This window comes from Hyla sarda, chromosome 5, assembly GCF_029499605.1.
Source record: "Hyla sarda isolate aHylSar1 chromosome 5, aHylSar1.hap1, whole genome shotgun sequence".
In the NCBI taxonomy this organism is placed as follows: Eukaryota; Metazoa; Chordata; class Amphibia; order Anura; family Hylidae; genus Hyla; species Hyla sarda.
In genome coordinates, this window is record NC_079193.1 from 270,360,030 (window position 1) to 270,382,583 (window position 22,554).

At 42.7% G+C, this 22,554-nt stretch overlaps 1 protein-coding gene across 1 annotated transcript; it reads left to right on the top strand.

The window, feature by feature from the left end:
• Nucleotides 1-283: 283 nt before the first annotated feature.
• On the top strand, nucleotides 284-22,421 carry RIOK3 (RIO kinase 3). Its single transcript, XM_056521723.1, has 13 exons — nucleotides 284-550; nucleotides 9,851-9,972; nucleotides 11,844-11,989; nucleotides 12,082-12,189; nucleotides 13,572-13,681; nucleotides 14,498-14,641; nucleotides 14,727-14,854; nucleotides 15,021-15,203; nucleotides 16,129-16,288; nucleotides 18,520-18,600; nucleotides 20,000-20,089; nucleotides 21,401-21,508; nucleotides 21,655-22,421. The coding sequence occupies exons 1-13, from the start codon at nucleotides 512-514 to the stop codon at nucleotides 21,760-21,762; spliced, it is 1,527 nt and encodes a 508-aa protein (XP_056377698.1). The 5' UTR covers nucleotides 284-511; the 3' UTR covers nucleotides 21,763-22,421.
• The last annotated feature ends 133 nt before the right edge of the window (nucleotides 22,422-22,554 follow it).

A 22,554-nucleotide genomic window follows, 5' to 3' on the forward strand; every position in this document is an offset into this window, starting at 1 on the left:
ACAACTGTCTTAACACTATATCATTAGTATGGTGGCGCTAACATGTACCTAACGTATGAATACATAGAATCTATACTGATAAGTACATCCTTCCTCCGGTAGCGGTGTATGAAGACCGCGAGCTGTCATGGGAGACACTCTGAACACGTTTAGTGGGATATCGCTTTCCCTCTAGCGGATGAAGTTGACATTCCTGAACGATGAGAGAACGTTACGTCACTCGGATTTGACAGTCACGTGTGTCGGTTGAGGGGCGGGGTTGGGTTTTACAGTTCCCAGAAGACACTGCGCTTCTTGGTAAGACCCCGGTTGTCGAGGCGAGGCCGATCCCATTTGAGCTGACACTTGTGCTGTTCCTTGTCTGAACCGACCGGTCCCGGTATAGAGCGATCCGTGTTCTCTGTCACATTACATCAGGTCACATTCACTTCCAGCACCGTCCATTGTGATTCACTGTCATATACTGTACAGCCTTCTCCTGAGCAGCACCAGCCCAAGCCTGAATGAGAAGATGGAACAAGTGGGGATCATAACACCCGAAGTCCGGCCGGTAAGTGATCATATTCGGACTCCACGGCAGGACCGGTGCGGCACCTTAAGGCCCTGTTCACACAGGCAGCGTTTAGACCCAGATCCTGGCACAATTCACACGGATTCATTGCCAGATCTAAGACAACAGCGTGTCACTAATCGCTGTGGTTAACTCCCTATGTGCCACATTGGAGAACACTGTCGCAACACTACAACTCCCAGCATGCCCTGACAGCTGTCATAGCACACTGGAAGTTGTAGTCTTTCGAGAGATGGACAGTGGGAGAAAACGCAGCGGCTTCATTGTTGTGTTCATTATATATGGATGACAAGCTGGGCAGTCATCCTTTCAGATCTATAGCTGTGGGAAAGTTGGGTGACTTTCCAGCTTAATAGATTTAAACCAGTGTGTCTCCAGCTGTTGCAAAACTACAACTCTCAGCATGCCCAGACAGCCGAAGGCTGTCTGGGCATGCTGGGAGTTGTAGTTTTGCAACAGCTGGAGACACTGGTTGGAGATCACTGATCTAAACTGACATTTTGGCCCGTTGCCCTTGGTTACGACCATCTTATGGCCGGCTGCACATGCTCAGTTCAACTCCATATTGCTTTAGTCCTTACTGTGTATGTAAGCAAGGGGGATTGTGGGAACGTGGGTGCTCTGTTGCCTAGCAACAACAGGGTCACAGTTCAGAGGAAACCAGGAAGTGATCAGATCCATGGAGAAGAACATTACAGGAATGGAGGGCATTTTTCCAAAACAACACATTTTGTCCTCCTTTACATATATGGATGTGGTTTACATCTGATTTTACTAACTTTGCTTCATGGGAAAACCGTACTTTGCCCTTAGACATCTTATTCCCCTATCCAAAGGATAGGGGGATAAGATGTCTGATCACGGGGGTCCCCAGCAATCTCTGGAACAAGCTGGATCATCGTGATATCACGGCCCGACCCCCTCATGATGTCATGGCCCCGCCCCTCATGATGTCACACCCGCCCCCTTAATGCAAGTCTTTGAGAGGGGGCGTGACGACAGTCACCCCCCTCCCTCAGACTTGCATTAAGGGGCGGAGCCATGAAATCACGAGGGGGGGCAGGGCCATGACATCATGAGGGGGTGGGGCCGTGACATCATGATCACCCAGCCCCTGCATCCAGCTCGCTTTGTGCACCAGATGACAGGGGTGCTGCAGGAGAGATTGCTGGGGTCCCCAGCGGCAGGACCCCCGTGATCAGACATTTTATCCCCTATCCTTTGGATAAGGGATAAGATGTTTAGGGGGGGAGTACCCCTTTAAGGATTGGCCACCCAGCTTTCTGGGAAGCAGATAAACATTCTATCCTGCTGGGTGACCCCATTGTAGACTAAGGTGACTTGACACAGATCTAGAATCATGTGGCTGAAGGGAACACGTAATGTAGGTAAAGTCAGGGATCCGCTCTGCCGTGAGCCCGCTGCTGGTTGGGATGTATTTTCGGTATTCAGCGCAGAATGCTGTGTCATGTCCCCGCCTCCTCCCTGACAGCTTACTGACTCTTCACATTACTGGGCGCTGCAAGGTTTATTCTGGGAAAGGGTTGTGGGTTTTTACATATAAGGAATGTTCACTGGACGGGGATCAGTTGCAGAAAAATCTCAGCAGATCATCAGATGGTGTGACTATACCCTTAAAGGGAACATGTCACTGTGAAAATCCAGTCCAGTCTGCAGGCATCATGTTATAGAGCAGGAGGAGCTGAGCGGATTGATATAAGCCCAGGTTTAGTGATTTTCCCACAGCGACCAATCACAGCTCAGCTAATGTGCTCTGGTAAAGTGAAAGCTGAACTGTGATTGGCTGCTGTTGGAACATCCCTCCAGTTTTACTCTCACACAGTTTGATAAATCTGGGCCATAGACTTTGTGGGAAAAGTACTATTCATGTAACCCTCTGCTGTGTAGTCATGTGGGTGGTCCTACTCAGTAATTGTGTTATTTGTGTAGCAGGTTGGATAAAGATGGCTGTCAGTCACTCATTAGGACCACCCACTTGACTACCTGGCCCAGAATGAGCAGAGATTTACATAAAAGATGACAAGTTGTCCTGGAACTTTTCCTTAAAAAAATAAATATCAATCTGCTCAGCTCCTCCTGCTCTATTACATGATGCTGTGTTGGGCTGTGTTTAAGATGGCTAGTTCCCTTTAACCCCTTAAGGACTCAGCCCATTTTGGCCTTAAGGACTCAGACAATTTAATTTTTACGTTTTCATTTTTTCCTCCTCGCCTTCTAAAAATCATAACTCTTTTATATTTTCATCCACAGACTAGTATGAGGGCTTGTTTTTTGCGTGACCAGTTGTCCTTTGTAATGACATAACTCATTATATCATAAAATGTATGGCGCAACCAAAAAACACTATTGCTAATACTGATCTGTTCTATGTATAGGACATAGAACAGATCAGTATTATCGGTCATCTCCTGCTCTGGTCTGCTCGATCACAGACCAGAGCAGGAGACGCCGGGAGCCGCACGGAGGAAGGAGAGGGGACCTCCGTGCGGCGTTATGAATGATCGGATCCCCACAGCAGCGCTGCGGTCGATCCGATCGCTCATTTAAATCGCGAACTCCCGCAGATGCCGGGATCTGTATTGATCCCGGCACCTGAGGGGTTAATGGCGGACGCCCGCGAGATCTCGAGCGTCGGCCATTGCCGGCGGGTCCCTGGCTGCGATCAGCAGCCGGGATCAGCCGCGCATGACACGGGCATCGCTCCGATGCCCGCGGTTATGCTTAGGACGTAAATGTACGTCCTGGTGCGTTAAGTACCACCTCACCAGGACGTACATTTACGTCCTGCGTCCTTAAGGGGTTAAACAAACACCACACTGGACGCGTGTCATATAAGGTTGTGATACAACTCTGTGATAGAAAATACCACAATATTTAGGCATAATTTACCCATAAAGGGGTACTCCACTGGCCAGCGTTCAATGTGTGCATGCTGCGGGGGTCAGCCACACCCAATCGTGATGTCACGCCACACCCAATCGTTATGCCCCCTCAGTGCAAGTCTATGGAAGGGGGCATGGTGGCTGTCACACCCCTTCCCATAAACTTGCATTAAGGGGGCGTGGTGTGACATCACAAGGGGACATGGCCGACCCCCGCAGCATGCTCACATTGTTAGGAACTAAATATTCCGGAGGCTGGCCATCAGACTACCCCTTTAATACCCAGTGTAATGTTTGTTTTTTTGTTTTGTCTCTCATGGGGGCAGTTACTTTCATGCTGCCTCCCCCACCCACCAGACTTGATGGATCGATCTGTTTAGATACAGGGAGAAATCTATCAATCAAGGCTGGTGGAGCAGGGAGAAGCTGCCAAGGACCCTACCAATGGCTGTGGTTCAGGCAGCATGAAAATGATCTCAGTTTTTCTTTTTAAGGGTGCGTTCCCACAGGGCGTATACGCAGCGTATTTGACGCTGCGCAAAATTTATGGCAGCAGCGGGAAATACGCTGCGTATTCCTTGGTCACTATACACACAGGGCTTTCCGGCGGCAGCCCTATGTGTGCAGTGAGTTTTGGAGGCGGAGCCGCGCGCCACAGACACGCTGGCATATGGCTCCGCCTCCAAAACTCACTACACACATAGGGCTGCCGCCGGAAAGCCCTGTGTGTATAGTGACCAAGGAATACGCAGCGTATTTCCCGCTGCTGCCATAAATTTTGCGCAGCGTCAAATACGCTGCGTATACGCCCTGTGGGAACGCACCCTAAATGTGTTCAAAAACCAGGCAACATGAATATACTGACCACAGTAGCTATATGGAAGGTTTCTCCACATGCTGTAATGTACCGTAGTGTCCTTTATATCATACAGAGCTGGTGAGCAATGTCTATATACTAGTTATTAGTATGTATTATTATGTCTATATACTAGTTATTAGTATGTACGATTATGTCTATATACTAGTTATTAGTATGTATTATTATGTCTATATACTAGTTATTAGTATGTACGATTATGTCTATATACTAGTTATTAGTATGTACGATTATGTCTATATACTAGTTATTAGTATGTACGATTATGTCTATATACTAGTTATTAGTATGTACGATTATGTCTATATACTAGTTATTAGTATGTACGATTATGTCTATATACTAGTTATTAGTATGTACGATTATGTCTATATACTAGTTATTAGTATGTATTATTATGTCTATATACTAGTTATTAGTATGTACTATTATGTCTATATACTAGTTATTAGTATGTATTATTATGTCTATATACTAGTTATTAGTATGTATTATGTCTATATACTAGTTATTAGTATGTATTATTATGTCTATATACTAGTTATTAGTATGTACGATTATGTCTATATACTAGTTATTAGTATGTACGATTATGTCTATATACTAGTTATTAGTATGTACGATTATGTCTATATACTAGTTATTAGTATGTATTATTATGTCTATATACTAGTTATTAGTATGTACGATTATGTCTATATACTAGTTATTAGTATGTACGATTATGTCTATATACTAGTTATTAGTATGTACTATTATGTCTATATACTAGTTATTAGTATGTACGATTATGTCTATATACTAGTTATTAGTATGTACGATTATGTCTATATACTAGTTATTAGTATGTACGATTATGTCTATATACTAGTTATTAGTATGTACGATTATGTCTATATACTAGTTATTAGTATGTACGATTATGTCTATATACTAGTTATTAGTATGTACGATTATGTCTATATACTAGTTATTAGTATGTATGATTATGTCTATATACTAGTTATTAGTATGTATTATTATGTCTATATACTAGTTATTAGTATGTACTATTATGTCTATATACTAGTTATTAGTATGTACTATTATGTCTATATACTAGTTATTAGTATGTACTATTATGTCTATATACTAGTTATTAGTATGTACTATTATTTCTATATACTAGTTATTAGTATGTACTATTATTTCTATATACTAGTTATTAGTATGTACGATTATGTCTATATACTAGTTATTAGTATGTACGATTATGTCTATATACTAGTTATTAGTATGTACGATTATGTCTATATACTAGTTATTAGTATGTATTATTATGTCTATATACTAGTTATTAGTATGTACTATTATGTCTATATACTAGTTATTAGTATGTACTATTATTTCTATATACTAGTTATTAGTATGTACTATTATGTCTATATACTAGTTATTAGTATGCACTATTATGTCTATATACTAGTTATTAGTATGTATTGGTTACACATAGCTGATATTATTAGATGGAGATAATTTGACGTGTATCAGTATACAGTATACTGTAATGATGTTAGGGTCAATATCCTCATCGTGTTAATATTTGTGATCACTCATCCATCCCTACTAAATAATAATACCCCGGATTATAGTGTATGATGTCATCAGATGGGTGTGATGTCACATCACAGCCTGTGATTACAGTGGGAGGGGCATTAATTTAGTATGTCATTTGTTTCACTCCTGTCCAGGCAATCCCCAGTCATGTATCGCTTCATTATAGGTTTTAGTCATTGCCCTCAGTGTACACATTGCACAATCGTTGTCACTGGAGACTTTGGACTGATCCCTTGTACATATAGCGGGTCTTATCTCATATTAGCAGTGACAAAATTGAATTACCTTTGTTAAAGTGGTTTCAGGTTTCATATCTTTTGTGAGCTGTGGTTACATGTATCTACGTTATTAAGCCTCTGCTGATGTCAGGGGTGTGGAAATAAAAAATAAGTAAATAAAAAACTACTTGCCCAAGGGACTAAAACACAGCCCAATCTACCGTATTTTTCACCATATAAGACGCTCCGGCATATAAGACGCACCCAATTTTAAAGGAGGAAAATCGAGAAAAAAAGATTCTGAACCAAATACAATGTAAAGTATAGGACAGTGATCTTCAACCTGTGGACTTCCAGATGTTGCAAAACTACAACTCCCGGCACGCCCGGACAGCCGTTGGCTGTACGGGCATGCCGGGAGTTGTAGTTTTGCAACATCTGGAGGTCCGCAGGTTGAAGACCACAGGTATAGGAGGTAGTACTCATGTGTCCCCACCGCTCCGGACCCGTCACCGGCTCCGTCTCCCCTGCCCTGGATGTCCCAGGATGTACCCGTCGCTCCGGAACGTATCTCCTGCCCGATATCCTCGCTCTGTCGGCGCCATCACGTCGCTACGCACGCTGCTCCTATTGGATGACAGGACGGTGTGCGCGATGACGACAGAGGAGAGCGCCAGCCATGCAGGGGATCCCGCCACGGAGAAGACACCGAGGAGGCAGGTAAGGTCCCTCCCGGTGTCCTGTAAGCTGTTCGGGACTCCGCGATTTCACCGTGGCGGTCCCGAACAGCCCGACTGAGCAGTCGGGTTAGTTTCACTTTCGCTTTGATCGCCGCGTCTGAAGGGTTAATACAGGGCATCACCGCGATCGGTGATGTCCTGTATTAGCCGTGGGTCCCGGCCGTTGATGGCCACAGGGACCGCTGCGATATGACAGGGTTTTAATGTGTATTTGCTGTATAAGACGCACCAACTTTCCCCCCTAGTTTTGGGGAAGAAAAAGTGCGTCTTATACGGCAAAAAATACGGTACTTGTCCTTCATGACAATCCACTTGTCCGGGCCAATTTTAGTTTTTACACTCTCGTTTTTTCTTCCTTGCCCTATAATAGCCATAAGTCTTTTTTATTTTTCCATCTACAGACCCATATAAGGGCTTGTTTTTTGCGTGACCAATTGCACTTTGTAATGGCACCTTATATTTTTCCGCAACATATGCTCTGAAGCAAAAAAAATAAAAGAAAAATTATTGGTGAGGTGAAATTTTAATTATAAAAAAAGGGAATTTAGCAAATGTAGTGGTTTTTCTTTTACACACCAATTATCTTGTGGTTGAGCGAATATGTTATTTGGATACTTTAGGCCGACCTGATTACAGCAATACCAGATTTGTATAGTTTCCTTTACATTTTACTAATTCTGAACTTTTTACGACCTCTGTAACTTTATTTTTTTGTATACCAGGCTGTATGAGGGCTAATTTTTTTGCACCATAATCTCTTTTTAGTATTGGTACCATTTTGGTATTGATCTAACTTTTTAATCCCTTTTAACTTTTTTTCTGGGATATTATAAAAAAAAAAAAAAAAATGCAATTCTGGGGTGTACAATTTTTTTCTTTTACATCATTTACGGTACAGGATATGTAATGCTATATTTTAATAGTACAATTACGCACGCGGTGATACCAAATTGTATATATTTTTTTAAATTATGTTTACATGTTTTATGTAGGAAAAGGGGGTGATTTGAACTTTTAATATGGAAGGAGTTAATGTGTCTTTTAATTAGTGCTGGGCGGTATACAGGTTCATACCGATTTTTTTTTTTCCTGCACGATATGAATTTTTCCCATACCGCAATACTGGTTGCCCCCCCCCCCCCCTCGAATTAATGAATCATCAGCCGCAGCGTGCTGTCCCCTACATGTCAACTAATCATGTGTCACCTGGGGGCACGGTTCTGCTTCTCCCCCCGGTTTATCAGTCCAGCGCTGCGCTGTTCCCCACATATGTCACCCGCGAGCGCTTCTCTCCCCCCTCAAATAACTATCAGCCGCTGCGCTGTACTGTACTATCCTGGGCTTAAGAAATAAACAAAATAAACTTTTAATTCAACTTCTTCCTACGTTGCTCCGGAACCGGTCTTACGGTCCTCTTGCTGCTTCCTGTGGATGGGAACGTCACAGAGCCGTCAGCCTTTCACCGACTGCAGCAATGTCCCACCTCGGCCGGTGATAGGCTGAGCGCACTGTAATGTAAGGAGCCGGCTGGCTCCTTACATGACAGTGCGCTCACCCTATCACCGGCCGAGGCGGGACATCGCTGCAGCCCGGGCACAGGAATACAAAGTACAGTACAGTGCAGCGGCTAATAATTATTTGGCAGGGGGGGAGAGAAGCAGCGCTCGCAGTGCTGATAAATCCGGGGGGAAGCAAGGCCCATCACATGATGATATGGAGGGGGGTGTAAATACCGTGGAACCGCCATAATTTACAAAAATACCGTGATACACACTTTTTGTCATACGACCCACCTCTACTTTTAATCTTTTATTAAACTTTTTTTTTTTTTTTTTTACACTTTTATTAAACTCCATTGATCTGTGTGCTCTGCGATCCATTGATAGAGCCTGGTCCAGCCAGGCTTTATCAATGACAGAGCCATAGAAACCAGGGAAGCAGAGGTAAGCCCTCCGGCTACATCTATAATGTGCTTCGGGGTGGCGATCCAGCCCACTAGCCCACCAGGGAGCTTTAACATGTCCCTTTAGACGCTGCTGTCAGCTTTGACAGCGGCGAAATAAAGGGTAAATAGCCAGCCTCAGCGATCGGCCGCATGCTGGCTATTAGCAACGGCTCCAGCTACTTAAAACAGCCGGGTGCTGCAGAGTATGGAGTGGGCATGAGTCCGGAGGCCACTCCATACAGACTGAACCTTAAAAAATAAAGACCTGAAAAATTCACCTGCCCGGCACCCGGAACTGTATATCCCGGGCGTCGGGCGATACGAATTTCACATCCCTGGCTGATGTGACATAACTTAATTTTTATATGATTTTTGCACATGCTTATGGGAGTGATTTATTAGGCTTGCTTTTTAGAAATAGAAAAATTGGACATTTTTTAACAAGCCCCTGCTTTCACAATGTGACTTTTTACACAAACCCCGCCTTTTTAAATTGTGGGCATTAGAATGCACATCTATCTGCATATGGTGTGTTATGTTTTTTGTTTTGTTTTTGTTATTAACAAAAAAATAAAAGGTTTAAAAGGTATTCAAAAGGATAATCTGCAAGGTGTGAGCATACCCTAAAACTATTATTTATGCTGGATATATATATATAGCCTTTCCCGGGATGTCAGTAGAGCTGCAGAGCTCTTAGAAAGTTGTATGCAGTTCTTCCTTGAAGTCTGTAGGTAGGTTAATTGTTTTACACAGGTTAGGACTGTGATCCTCCAAACTGGCTCTCCAGCTGATGGGAGTTGTGTTTTGGAACAGCTGGAGAGTCACAGGTTGGGGAACACTGGGTTCAGAGGTCATCTTTAAAATGTCCTAAGTGTTAAAAAGGAAGCTTTTGTGTAGATGATATCATTATTTTGTCAAGACTCTACTAGGTAACTGTGAAGTTACAATGACATGCGGAGCTGATCAAATGTATCTATAAACTAAATCCATTCTCCTTTAGAGCCCATGGGGTTTACCTACAAAACCTGTCCAGCAGTGCTCACTGGCCGACGTCATGAGTGAGGAACTCGCCAGAGAACTTCAGCTGGAAGAGCAGAGCCATGTGTTCCCCCCGGAAGTTGTGTAAGTAACACATTCAGCATCCTGACAACTTTATAGGTTTCGTTATTTCACAAAAAGGAAAAACATGTATGGCATGGATACACCTTTAGCGTTGTTGTTTTACAAGAAAAAAGAGACTCTCTACTTAGCAGCACCATTGTTCTGTGGTGGGACCTCTTCATGCAGGGTCCAATCCTCTACTTAGCAGCACCATTGTTCTGTGGTGGGACCTCTTCATGCAGGGTCCAATCCTCTACTTAGCAGCACCATTGTTCTGTGGTGGGACCTCTTCATGCAGGGTCCAATCTTTCCCCTTAACTCCACAGCTCTCCTTCGATACAGCAGAGGAAATGTCACATGACTTGGGATATTACTTTCTGCGGGAGGTGCACCCACTGGAGGATTTGTCACCTGACACTTTGTATCATTTGGACACTACGGGCGGCTCCAAGTGTGTTTCCCATAGTCTTTTATTGCTATGTAAATGATTAAAGAAATGAGATACAGTGTGTCCAAAGGAAAGTCCTATGTATCTATAAGGAGAGACCTATGATTTAAGCCGGACAGCAATCACTTAGGCTGGTGGAGAACTGTGACTCTAAAGGAAAACTGTCACTAAACTCCCCCTGTACAAACCAGAGGAACTGGCTGGTAGTGCGGTGGACGCTGATCAATATGCTGCCTACCATGCCCGGATCCGTCCAGCCATTCACCCATTATCTTCATTGTTCCTGATATGTAAATGATCTTCTAACTAGCACAGGCGAGGTTATTTGCCTCCATCTTGCACTGTGACATCACCGTCTCCCGTCCACAGCACCGCCCGCCTTATGAATATTCATCCCCTCCCTCTCCCTCTGCTTCTCCCTCTCTTCCCTGCTCTGTACAGGACTCCACCGCACATGTGCAGCCCCTTGTGAACACCCGGAAGCGGCCTCAGTGGAGTCCTGTACAGAGCGGGAGGAGAGGTGGAGGGAGGGGATGAATATTTATAAGCCGGAAGGTGCTGCGGTCGAGCAGCGCTGACATCACAATGCCAGATGAAAGCATGTAATCCCGCCCATGGCAGTTAGATTATTTGCATATCAGGAATAATGAAGATAACGGGCGAACGGTTTGACGGATCCGGGCATGGTAGGCAGCATATTGATCAGCGTTCCATGCACTACCAGTAAGTTTAGTGACAGTTTTCCTTTAAAGGGATAAGTGTCTAATCGCGGGGGAACCGACCACTGGGACCCCCCCCCCCCCCCCGCAATCTACTGGCTCTCCTCGCACACGGAGCAGAGATCGGCACACTCTGTCTTTTTAGCTCTATTGAAGAGCCTCAGCTCTCCCATAGAGATGAATAGAGGTTACCTGGAGCGCCCCGTGATAAGGGATAAAGTGTCTGATCGCAGGGGTTCTGAAGCTGGGACCCCCCGTGATTTCTGTGTAGCACCCAGCATTTGTTTAGAACTCCGGGTGCTGCGGTCATGACATCATAGACACGCCCCCTCATGACGTCATGTCATGCCCCCTCAATGGGAGTCTGTCACGCCCCCTCCCATAGACTTGGATTGAAGGGGAGTGGCATGACGGCCCCCGCCGCCCACTCCAAGCGTTCAGAACAAAGTGATCCGAACGCTGGGGCAGTAGAGTATCCCTTTAAGCCATAATAGCTTGTTTTCTTAACAAAGCCTGTCTAATACTGCCCATAGTTTAGGCACCATAAAACCACTGACAGGTTTTGAGTTATATTAGAGGTTGTAACCGAATCTAGCTCGCCCTGATGCCATAGACAGCCTGTAGCTATATAGCTGCTGCTTATAAAAAGTAATCATAATAAATGACCTGTTGGGCTGAACACATTGCTGGACCCTAATTTCTGTCTGGACTTGTTCACACTGCAGATCTGAGGATGGGCCTTTCCTGACTTCTGAGAACATTGATACGTCCAGTGATGAAGTGTTGGCTCAGATGCTGCAGATGCAGTTTGATAAGGAATTTGATGCTCAGCTGATAAGAGAAGAGAAGAAGTTTAATGGTGACAGTAAAGGTAAGGAGAGACAAACGCTCGTGCAGGCAGAGAAGACTAGACGGCACAGGCAGCTATTATGATGACTCTACTCTTTCTTGTGTTTGTCCTAGTTTCAATATCTTTCGAGAACTACCGAAAGGTGCACCCATGTGAAGACAGTGACAGCTCAGAAGATGAAGTGGATTGGCAGGACACCCGTCATGACCCATACAAAGCTGGTAAGAGACGTGTTATACCGTAATTGCCATGACCCTCCTTGAACTAGAGGAGCGGGATTTTTTAATAACTTTTGTGCTATGGCAGATACAACCAATAAAAATACAACACATCAGATAAATGTCTTATTATGTGCACCCCAGCAACAAATGTCAATGTAAGCCTCCCATTGGTTTCAATATGATTCTGCTCCACTGTGCACACTGAAGAATTGTTGCCATGGAGATTCTAGATTCCGGGCTCCACCAAAATAATTAACATGTTCAATCTTTTGGCGGTCGTAGCACCAATTGAATTTGGCGGTGTCCGCTGCACATAAGAGATGTTTGGACAGGAATTCCATAGTGTGATTAGGGGATTGGAGGTGTCTAACACAGTCTTTGTCCTTGTATGAGATTAGTGGCTTCTTCTCTTATCCACATTGCAATAAGCATGTATACTCAGCCAAGCATGTGTGTATACCGTATTTTTCACCATATAAGACGCACTTTTTCTTCCCCAAAACTGGGGGGGAAAAGTTGGTGCGTTTTATACGGCGAATACACACCTGTCGGGTCGGTCCCTGCGGCCATCAACCCGGGACCCGCGGCTAATACAGGATATCACTGATCGCGGTGATGCCCTGTATTAACCCTTCAGATGCGGCGATCAAAGCTGACCGCCGCGTCTGAAGCGAAAGTGACACTAACCAGCCTGCTCAGTTGGGCTGTTCGGGACCGCCGCAGTGAAATCGCTGCGTGCCGAACAGCTTACAGGACACCGGGAGGGACCTTACCTGCCTCCTCGGTGTCTGCTCCGTGCCGGGATCCCCTGCATGGCCGGCGTCTCCTTCGACGTCATCCAATAGGAGCGGCGTGTGTAGCGACGTGATGATGGCGACTGAGAGCGTGGATCCCGGGGAAGAAGAAGTCCGGAGCGTCGGCGACGCAGCGACAGCGATGGAGCGACATCCAGGGCAGCGGTGACGGGTCCGGAGCGGCGGGGACATGTGAGTACTACCTCCTATCCAGTGGTCTTCAACCTGCGGACCACCAGATGTTGCAAAACTAAAACTCCCAGCATGCCTGGACAGCCAATGGCTGTCCGGGCATGCTGGGAGTTGTAGTTTTTCAACATCTGCAGGTCCGCAGGTTGAAGATCACTGTTGGGTGCAGAATCTTTTTTTTTTTTTTTTTTTTTTTTAAGATTTTGCACCTTTAAAATTGGGTGCGTCTTATATGCCGGTGCGTCCTATAGGGCGAAAAATACGGTATATGTTAGTCGGAAGAGAGGGCTGTCATCTAAACATAGCTTCATCTCCATGACCAGGTTTATTCTGTAGCTTCTGCCACCTTTGTCAGAAAACAACTTGAAATCTGAGAAATCTTTTTTTTTTTCTCTATAGTTAAGCCCACCACAACACCAAAGAAAGGATTCATAGGAAAAGGGAAGGACATAACAACAAAACATGATGAAGTGGTTTGTGGCAGGAAGAACACTGCTCGCATGGAAAATGTAAGTAGAGAAGGTTTGTCGGTGCAGAAAATAGTTATTGAAAATATCTGCTGAATAGTTTTAGACGTCTGAGAACACTGCCCTGAGCCTGTACCGGTGTAAGCAGTAATATTAGTATCGGTGAAATTCACAGTCTAGTCTAAATTATAATGTAGCAGGGATGGATCAGCTATTCCTTGGCCACTGAAGTACTTTCCTGACAGGACATACGAGATACGTCCTTGGAAAGGAAAGAGTTAAAATGTACCCCCCTCTTCATCATGTAAAGATCTAACAAAAACAACTTCCATTATTTGTCTGTGATTTTGTCTTTATACCTGCAAGAAATTATTTGGCGAAGGAAAACACTTCCGCTAGCCAGCATTTTGCTTTTAAATGGAAAACAGTTAATTTTTTTTAAATCAACTGGTGCCAGAAAGATAAACAAATCTGTAAATTTCTTCTATTTAAAAATCTTAATCCTTCCAGTACTTATCAGCTGCTGTATAATACAGAGAAAGTTCATTTCTTTAATTTATTTTCTGTCTGACCACAGTGCTTTCTGCTGACACCTCTGTCCATGTCAGGAACTGTAGAGAGCAGGAACAGTTCTCCATAGCAAACCTATCCTGCTCTGGACAGTTCCTGATCTGGAAGGATTAAGATTTTTTTAGTAGAAGTAATTTACAAATCTGTTTAACTTTCTGGCACCAGTTGATTTAAAAAAAAAAAAAAAAAAAAAAAATTATAATTTCCGCAAGGGTACCCCTTTAATATTACAATTTTAATGGCACCTTGGAGACTTAACCTAACCCTTTTTTTATTTTTTTTGTCTAGTTTGCACCAGAGTTTCAGGTCGGTGATGGAATTGGAATGGACTTAAAACTCTCCAACCAGGTTTTTAATGCATTGAAGCAACACTCCATATCTGAGCAGCGCAAGAGTGCCAGACTACACGACAAGAAGGAAGTCTCCACTACTGTAAGTCAGTCCGTCTCCTGCGTGGGACTTGTCTATTGTTTTACTGCTGGAAGTTTGCATAATCTTTTGATGTTTTGTGCTGCAGGAGAAAGCAGTGGACCCCAAGACCAGGCTGCTGTTATACAAGATGGTGAATGCTGGGGTTCTGGAAACTATTAATGGCTGTGTGAGCACTGGAAAAGAGTCCGTTGTTTTTCATGCAAATGGAGGAAGGTGTGTGGTCCCATAATGCTGAATAGACTTGGTTTGATATGGTGTAGTGTGAACTTTTTTAAGGCAATGGTAGACCAGATGGGAATTTTGTATGACTATATTCTTGAACCTAAACTGGGATTCTTTTCATCTTATGATAGATTTGTTTGTCTCTTTCCATGTTCAGTATGGAAGATCAAGAATTGCCTTCTGAATGTGCCCTCAAGGTGTTTAAGACCACTTTAAATGAGTTTAAGAATAGGGATAAATATATAAAGGATGACTACAGGTTCAAGGATCGCTTCAGCAAGCTCAATCCACGTAAAATCATTCGCATGTGGGCAGAAAAAGAAAAGCATAACTTGAAGAGGTAAGTCAATATACAAAACTACAATTTCTTAGGAAAGAGAAAGTAAATGTGGTTTTATGAGAAAAGACATTGATTGTCAGAATACAGGAGCTATACGAGTGGAGTGCCTGGATAAATCAATTCTTTATTTATATAGTGGCAACATATTCTGCAGCAGTGTACAGCAATTGTTAAAGGAGATCTGTAGCGCCCCCTTTCCTGTACATTGCCGCAGCCCCGTACAGGAGATCACGGGGGGGCCCCAGCGCTCAGACCCCCCGCGATCTAAAAATTAGCCCCTATCCTTCGGATAGGGGATAAAGTTCAGAGCACTACAGATCTCCTTTAACAATGACATTGTTCCCTGTGTCTTGTAGAGCGCACAATCAAAGTTCTGAATGAACCTATCAGTATTATTTTGCTAATCTTCGAAGTGCTGCAGCCACTCAATAGAGCCTTGTTCTAAGGATGGCCATAAACATGATTTTCCACAAAGCCCATTATTTAACCCCTTTAACAACCCATCAGGTACACATATGTAATTGTGCTGTTAAGGATGTATAGAGTGGACTTCAGAGCCAAGGTTTTCACACAGGTCTTTTTTGGCATTTTTTGGAAAACTGACACTGCAGTTTTTGAGCCAAAGACAGAAGTGTATCCAAAAGGAATGGGAATATAAAGGAAGGACTTATACTTCTCCTTCCCACTCGATCCACTTCTGACATATATATATTATATCTCACTTACCTTCCTTGCTCCTCTGCCACTGATAACAAAGCTCTGGTCCCTGCTGTTTTGTGTTTCCGTGTTTTTTATTTTTATTTTTTTATTACCCACTGAACAAAAGAATCTACAACTCGTGCCTCTTACACATACATGATGTTATTTGTGATACGTACTTAGCAAATGAGTAACTTTCTTTTTTTTTCTTTTTTTCTAAACACAGAATGGCAAAGGCTGGAATTCCTTGCCCTGAAGTTGTCATGTTAAAGAAGCATGTTCTGGTTATGTCCTTTATTGGAAAGGATCAGATGCCTGCTCCTACACTAAAAGAAGCAAAGCTTAGTTTGGAGGACTCCAAAGCTGCCTATTACCAAGTTCTTGCAGTAAGCAACCATTTTTATTACTGGCCTTATAACTGTTTCCTATACTGAGCACAATACATATGACGTGTTTGCCATCCTCAGTTTCTGGCAGATAATGACAAGTTATGTAGTCCAGTACACAAAATCCACAAAAAAAGTACAAGGCTATTCAAGTGAATAAGGATTTACAAATACATGGATAGAGGGTTAAATTACTAAAATTTAAATCCATACCACTAAATCCTAGGGAACTACTGCAGATTTAAAGTCTGAGGCTATGTACTTATGATGGAATTTCTGTGCAGAATCCCGCACGGACATTCGCTTGCACTGTTCACACGGCAGCGTTTTGGTTGCAGAAATTCAGATTTCTGCATCCACAGAAAGAATAAACAAGTCCGTTTTATTAAGAGGCTTCTGCAAGGAAATGCATTGCTGTCTATGAAATGGTGCATATACGAGCAGTGTGAACATAGGCTAACTCTGTTGATCCGGCAGCAGGTTTCCTTTTGTAAATCTCCCATTGACTTTGCAGCTGGAGACTTGCCTGAGACTAGAGCAATCCGGATAAAGATTAGTATGGTGCTTCCGGCAAATCCATATCCTGATCACTGTAGTCTCGGGCAAGTCTTAGCTATGAAGTTGCCAGGAGATTTAAACCAGTATCCTGCTGCTGGACTTACAGAATTACACTTTAACATTAAAATCTTTTGCAGTTTATGCAGGTAAGTCCAGGTTAACCACTTAAGGACCCAGGGCATACCTGTATGTCCTGAGTCCGCTCCCGTTCTATAACGAGGGGCCACGGTGTCATAGCGGGTCTGGCTCGGCTGGGACCCGTGGCTAATAGCGCGCTGCACTGATCACGGTGCCGCGCGCTATTAACCCTTTAGAAGAGGAGGTCAAAGTTGATCACTGCTTCTAAAGTGAAACTAAACTAATTCTGGTTAGTTCAGGGGGCTGTTCTGGACCACTGTGGTGAAATCGCGGCATCCTGAACAGCTGTAGGACACAAGGAGGGTTTTCTTACCTGCCTCCTGGTGTCTGATCACCGAATGACTGCTACGTGCCTGAGATCCAGGCATGAGCAGTCAAATGGCAGAATCATCGATCAATGGTTTCCTATGAGAAACCATTGATCAATGTAAAAGATCAGTGTGTGCAGTGTTATAGCCCCTTGTGGGGGCTATAACATTGCAAAAATAAAATATAAATAAGTGGGGAAAAAAAGTTAAAATCATTTAACCCCTTCCCTAATAAAAGTTTGAATCACCCCCCTTTTCCCATAAAAAAAAAGTGTAAATAAAAAATATATGTGGTATTGCTGCGTGCGGAAATGTCCCAATTATAAAAATATATCGTTAATTAAACCGCGTGGTCAATGGATACTTTTTATATCATGAAAAAATTTATAAAAAGATTTAGTCCGATCAATACAAAAATTGTACCGCTAAAAACTTCAGATCACGGCGCAAAAAATGATCCTTTATACCGCCCCATACGCTGAAAAATAAAAAAGTTATAGGGGTCAGAAGATGACAATTTTATACGTATAAATTTTCCTGCATGTAGCTATGATTTTTTTTCAGAAGTACGACAAAATCAAACCTATATAAGTAGGGTATAATTTTAATCGTATGGACCAACAGAATAAAGATAAGGTGTCATTTTTACCAAAAAATGTACTGCATAGAAAGGGAAGCCCCCAAAAGTTACAAAATTGCGTTTTATTCCTTCAATTTTGTTGCACAATTATGTTTTTTTTTTTCTGCTTTGCTGTAGAGTAGAATTGGTGGCTCAAAAAATAAGCCATCAAATGGATTTTTAGGTGCAAAATTTAAAGAATTATGATTTTGTTAAAGGTAAGGAAGAAAAAACGAAAGTCGAAAAACCCCGGGTCCTTAAGGGGTTAATACATACTGACTTAAAGCATTGGTGTCATTTAATATAAACTTTTGCCATGTTGTCCTCACCCCAGCTTTCAACTCCTACTTACTCACTGTATTAGTCTATAGAGTGAATGAGTCGGATCGGTAGGCCAGCTATGTGGTGATGCGATGACACCTTAAACCCTTGCTTTTAAGATAATATCCAGCGCAGTAGTAATTATGCGCTGTTGGATTATCACTTTGCCTACTAGTTTTCATTAGTGGAAATACCTGAGCCTTTTATAACCTTTAGATGATGTTCAGTATATTTATGAAAGTACAATCTCCAACCTGTAATAATTTCTTTCTTGTTCTCATCTGAAGATGATGAAGCTGCTCTACGACAAGTGCAACCTTGTACATGCCGATCTGAGTGAATATAACATGTTGTGGCATGAAGGAAAGGTATATACACTTATTTATAACGTTCCATCATTATTAAATTTACTAAGGCTGAGATCACTCCTTGTGTATACAGTCCTGTGTTTTTACATGTAAAAAAGAAATGCTAATGTGAATGGCAGTGTACAGGCATTAGGCTAATTCGGTTTAATGTCCCAAATGTAGTCACCTGGTGACTACTTTCAGGCCATTTTCCACACTTATGTATGTTCAGCAGGAATCAAAACTGCAGCAGACCATGCACTGGAGTCCCTCTAAATAAAAGTATATGTCTGTGAGATGGCCTGAACACAGTCAGTAGTAGACTACGCCCTGGCCATAAAACTCAATAGACCGCTGCCAGTACGCTATGGTATACAGTAGTCCCTCAAGTTACAATATTAATTGGTTCCAGGATGACCATTGTATGTTGAGACCAGAACTCTATGGAAACCTGGTAATTGGTTCTGAAGACCCAAAATGTCATCCAAAAATAGGAAAAAGTTAAAATTAAAGAAAAATAAGTAGATAACTAATACAGATAAAGCAAATCCTTACATATAAAAGTAAGAAAGATCAGCTGGGAGCTATAAATCACTGTCTATGTCAGTGTTTCCCAAGCAGGGAGCCTCCAGCTGTTGCAAAACTACAACTCCCAGCATGCCCGGACAGCCAAAGGCTGTCTGGGCATGATGGGAGTTGTAGTTTCGCAACAGCTGGGGGCACCCTGCTTGGGAAACACTGGTCTATGTAGAGAACAGAATCTTCTTCGGGGTCCTGTGCAGTACAGGTAATGTCATAAAAAAGTAACATGGAGCCGCCCTCACCTGGTGTCCAAAGGAGCAGGTAACCCTGGTACAGGTAAAGTGTACAGAACATGTGATACCTCCCTGTACTTTAGGGGGCGCTACCAGACACCAGTCAGTGCATACACTTCAGGGATACAAGGGTTTTACCAGTAAAATGCCCATTCTGATTGGTCAGTTCTTCCAGCTATTGACATGTTTCACAGATCTGGACTGTCTTCACATTGTATGTTGAGTCTGGTTTCAACTTACAATGGTCCAGAAAAGACCATTGTATGTTGAAACTATTGTATGTTGAAACTATTGTATGTTGAGGCCATTGTAAGTTGAGGGATCACTGTACTTGATCATCCCTGTGGTATACCATAGAAAGACTATGTAAATGCTGTGTGAACCCAGTCTTAGTACATCCAGTTATGACTAATCTAGAGATTCTATGTTAAGATTTATAAACATAAGGATTAGTGATTAAAATACATTACAAGTACCATTATAGAAATATATAGTTAATCTAGAATTTATATGTCAAGTTACAAATAACTGTTAAAGCATAGTAACAGTCCTGACCGCTGTCCTTAGGTGGCTAGCTATAATACGAAACTGGTTTCTCCCTGCAGGTGTGGCTTATCGATGTGAGTCAGTCTGTGGAGCCCACTCACCCCCATGGGTTGGAGTTTCTATACAGAGACTGTAGGAATGTTTCCCAGGTAAAGAAGCACTTAAGTTGCAGAAATATTAAGTAATCTTATTTTCAACACATTTTTAAGGAGGTAACTAAATGTTGTAAGCACTTCTAGATGTGCATACACATTAAAACACTTGATTTGTGGCCCTATAATAAAAAAAAAAAAAAAAAAAAAAACTTGTTGTTAATTGCATTTGGTCTCACCCATTGCCATTGCTAGTTGCATGTTAGGCAGGATGAACAGACAAAAAGTGGGGAATCTGTAGAGCTCTACTGCTAGCAAGGAAGGAACTCTGGATGCCACAGATACACACACAGGCCGATTTATTGGAATAAGATTTCGGACAACGCGTTTCGGTGCTGGCATGCGCCTTCCTCAGGTCGACAAACAGTTAAGTAGAAGCGTCCTGAAGTGTTTCTTGTGCGTTGGTGGCTATGCCACAGGAAACACTTCAGGATGCTTCTACTTAAATGTTTGTTGACCTGAGGAAGACTCGTGCCAGCGCCAAAACGCGTTGTCCTAAATCTTTTATTTCAATAAATCGTCCTGTGCACCTGTGGCATCCAGACTTCCTTCCTTGCTAGCATTAGCGCTCTACAGATTCCCCACTTTTTGTCTGTTCATCCTGCCTCCATATTTCTGTACCCTTGGGGACACGGATAGGGGAGATTGAGCGGCACACTGCATATATCCACTCCACCCCAACCCATCACAGTATTGTGCCTGCTCTGTTGCACATTTCCTACAGGTCAGTACGACACAATAGGTGAGGTGGTGGGCCGTGTTCCATTCATTCCCACAATACTACACGAGAGAGTGCCCCGTTTTTGTTCCTTCCGCTTTGAACTAGTTATGTTAGGGAACTGCTCGGCAACACAATAGACCTGTCTGACAGTTCTGACCTTTTTCACTGCATAGACTTCTATACCAAAAAGGTCAGAGTTGATTGACAAACAGAAAGACATATGCTGCCGCAAACTTTCCCAGCTTATAACTAGCATTTGCATCAGGACAGGGGTGAGAACTGGTGTGATCCAAACTTTTGACATTTCTGGACATGGTAATCCTTTAAGTGAGAAGAACAAATACATATTTTTTTTTTCCACTTGTGTGTGCAGGGTCATTTTATATGAAAGCACATATTGGTGGGAAATCATTAAAGGTGTCTAATTCAGATAATCTTGAATGCCAGAGTTATCATATTGGTAAATCTGGTAGAACTGTAGACCGTTTAGTCTAAGTTAAGGCCAATTTACTTAAACCAGAATCATGCACTGAAATGTTGGTGTTGATCCCCCTCCCCCCCCCCCCCCCTTTTTTTTTCCTCAATAGTTCTTCCAGAAATGTGGTGTTTCAGAGACTCCCAATGAACGAGAGCTTTTCAATATAGTGTCTGGGCTAAATATTGCATCCGACAATCAGGTGGACTTCATGGCAGAGGTAAATATTCTGTTAACAATTTTAAGCCTTAATATAGATGACTCACATTTAGATTATTCACATTTTGCCGAAATTCAGATTGGTATTTTTTTTTTCTTAAAGGAACTGTAAAAAGTCTTCTAAAAACCTTGCTTTTTTTCCCCTAGATTGAAGTTCTTGAGAAGGCGAATGAAGACCATGTCCAAAATCATGGAAAGAAGATTTCAATGTTCCAGAAGGATGATGATGGCCCTCCACGAATCTTTGATGAATAACCCCAATGCTACATATGCTCTAAATAAAAGCAACCAAAAAAGTAAAGCAAAAATAGCCGGCTGTGTTCCTACAGCACTAATGCAGCGGTTATCATCCCTGCTCAATGCAGGTTGGAAGGGCCGAACCAGATCTCTGGGCACCCTAAAGAACAAACCTCCTGAAAATGTTTTTTAACTTGTGGCTTGAACACAAAGTGAGACTGAGATGGCACAAACAGCAGAAAGTGCTGGGTGTGTGTTTTTAAAGTTTAGATAAAATGCTTGGCTCCTATACTTCTTATTGTGGTGCTGTTTGATGTAGAAGTAAATGGATCAATAGAGTGCTTTGCATTTAGGGTGGCTCACAAAGGCATCTTCATCTTTTTATCGACAACAGGTCTTGCAAATTGAAATGAGTGACTTTAAGTAAAACAGTCTTGTACTCATGATCAGACATGGACTATATGTCCACCAGATAGCATAAAAACATATTTAGCTACATTAACTGCATTTATTATGTTGCCTGTAATGGGTAGGAGCAGGTGGTGTTCTATGTTTTCATAAATTGCTTATTACATTATGCTTAACTAGGATCTCATAGCATTGAGTAAATGTGTGGAGTAATTTCTGTAAGACGCCTGTAATGTCATGATTGATAAATAAAAACCATATAGACTGTATGTGTGGCTTTTCCCTTTCATTTTATGACTATGTACTGTGTTGTGAGGATTCAGTTATTAGGGGGCAGACTGGGCAACTTGTCACAAAGACCAGGATTGTAAAGCAGTGTGTCTTTCTGGCACTAGTGTTCTA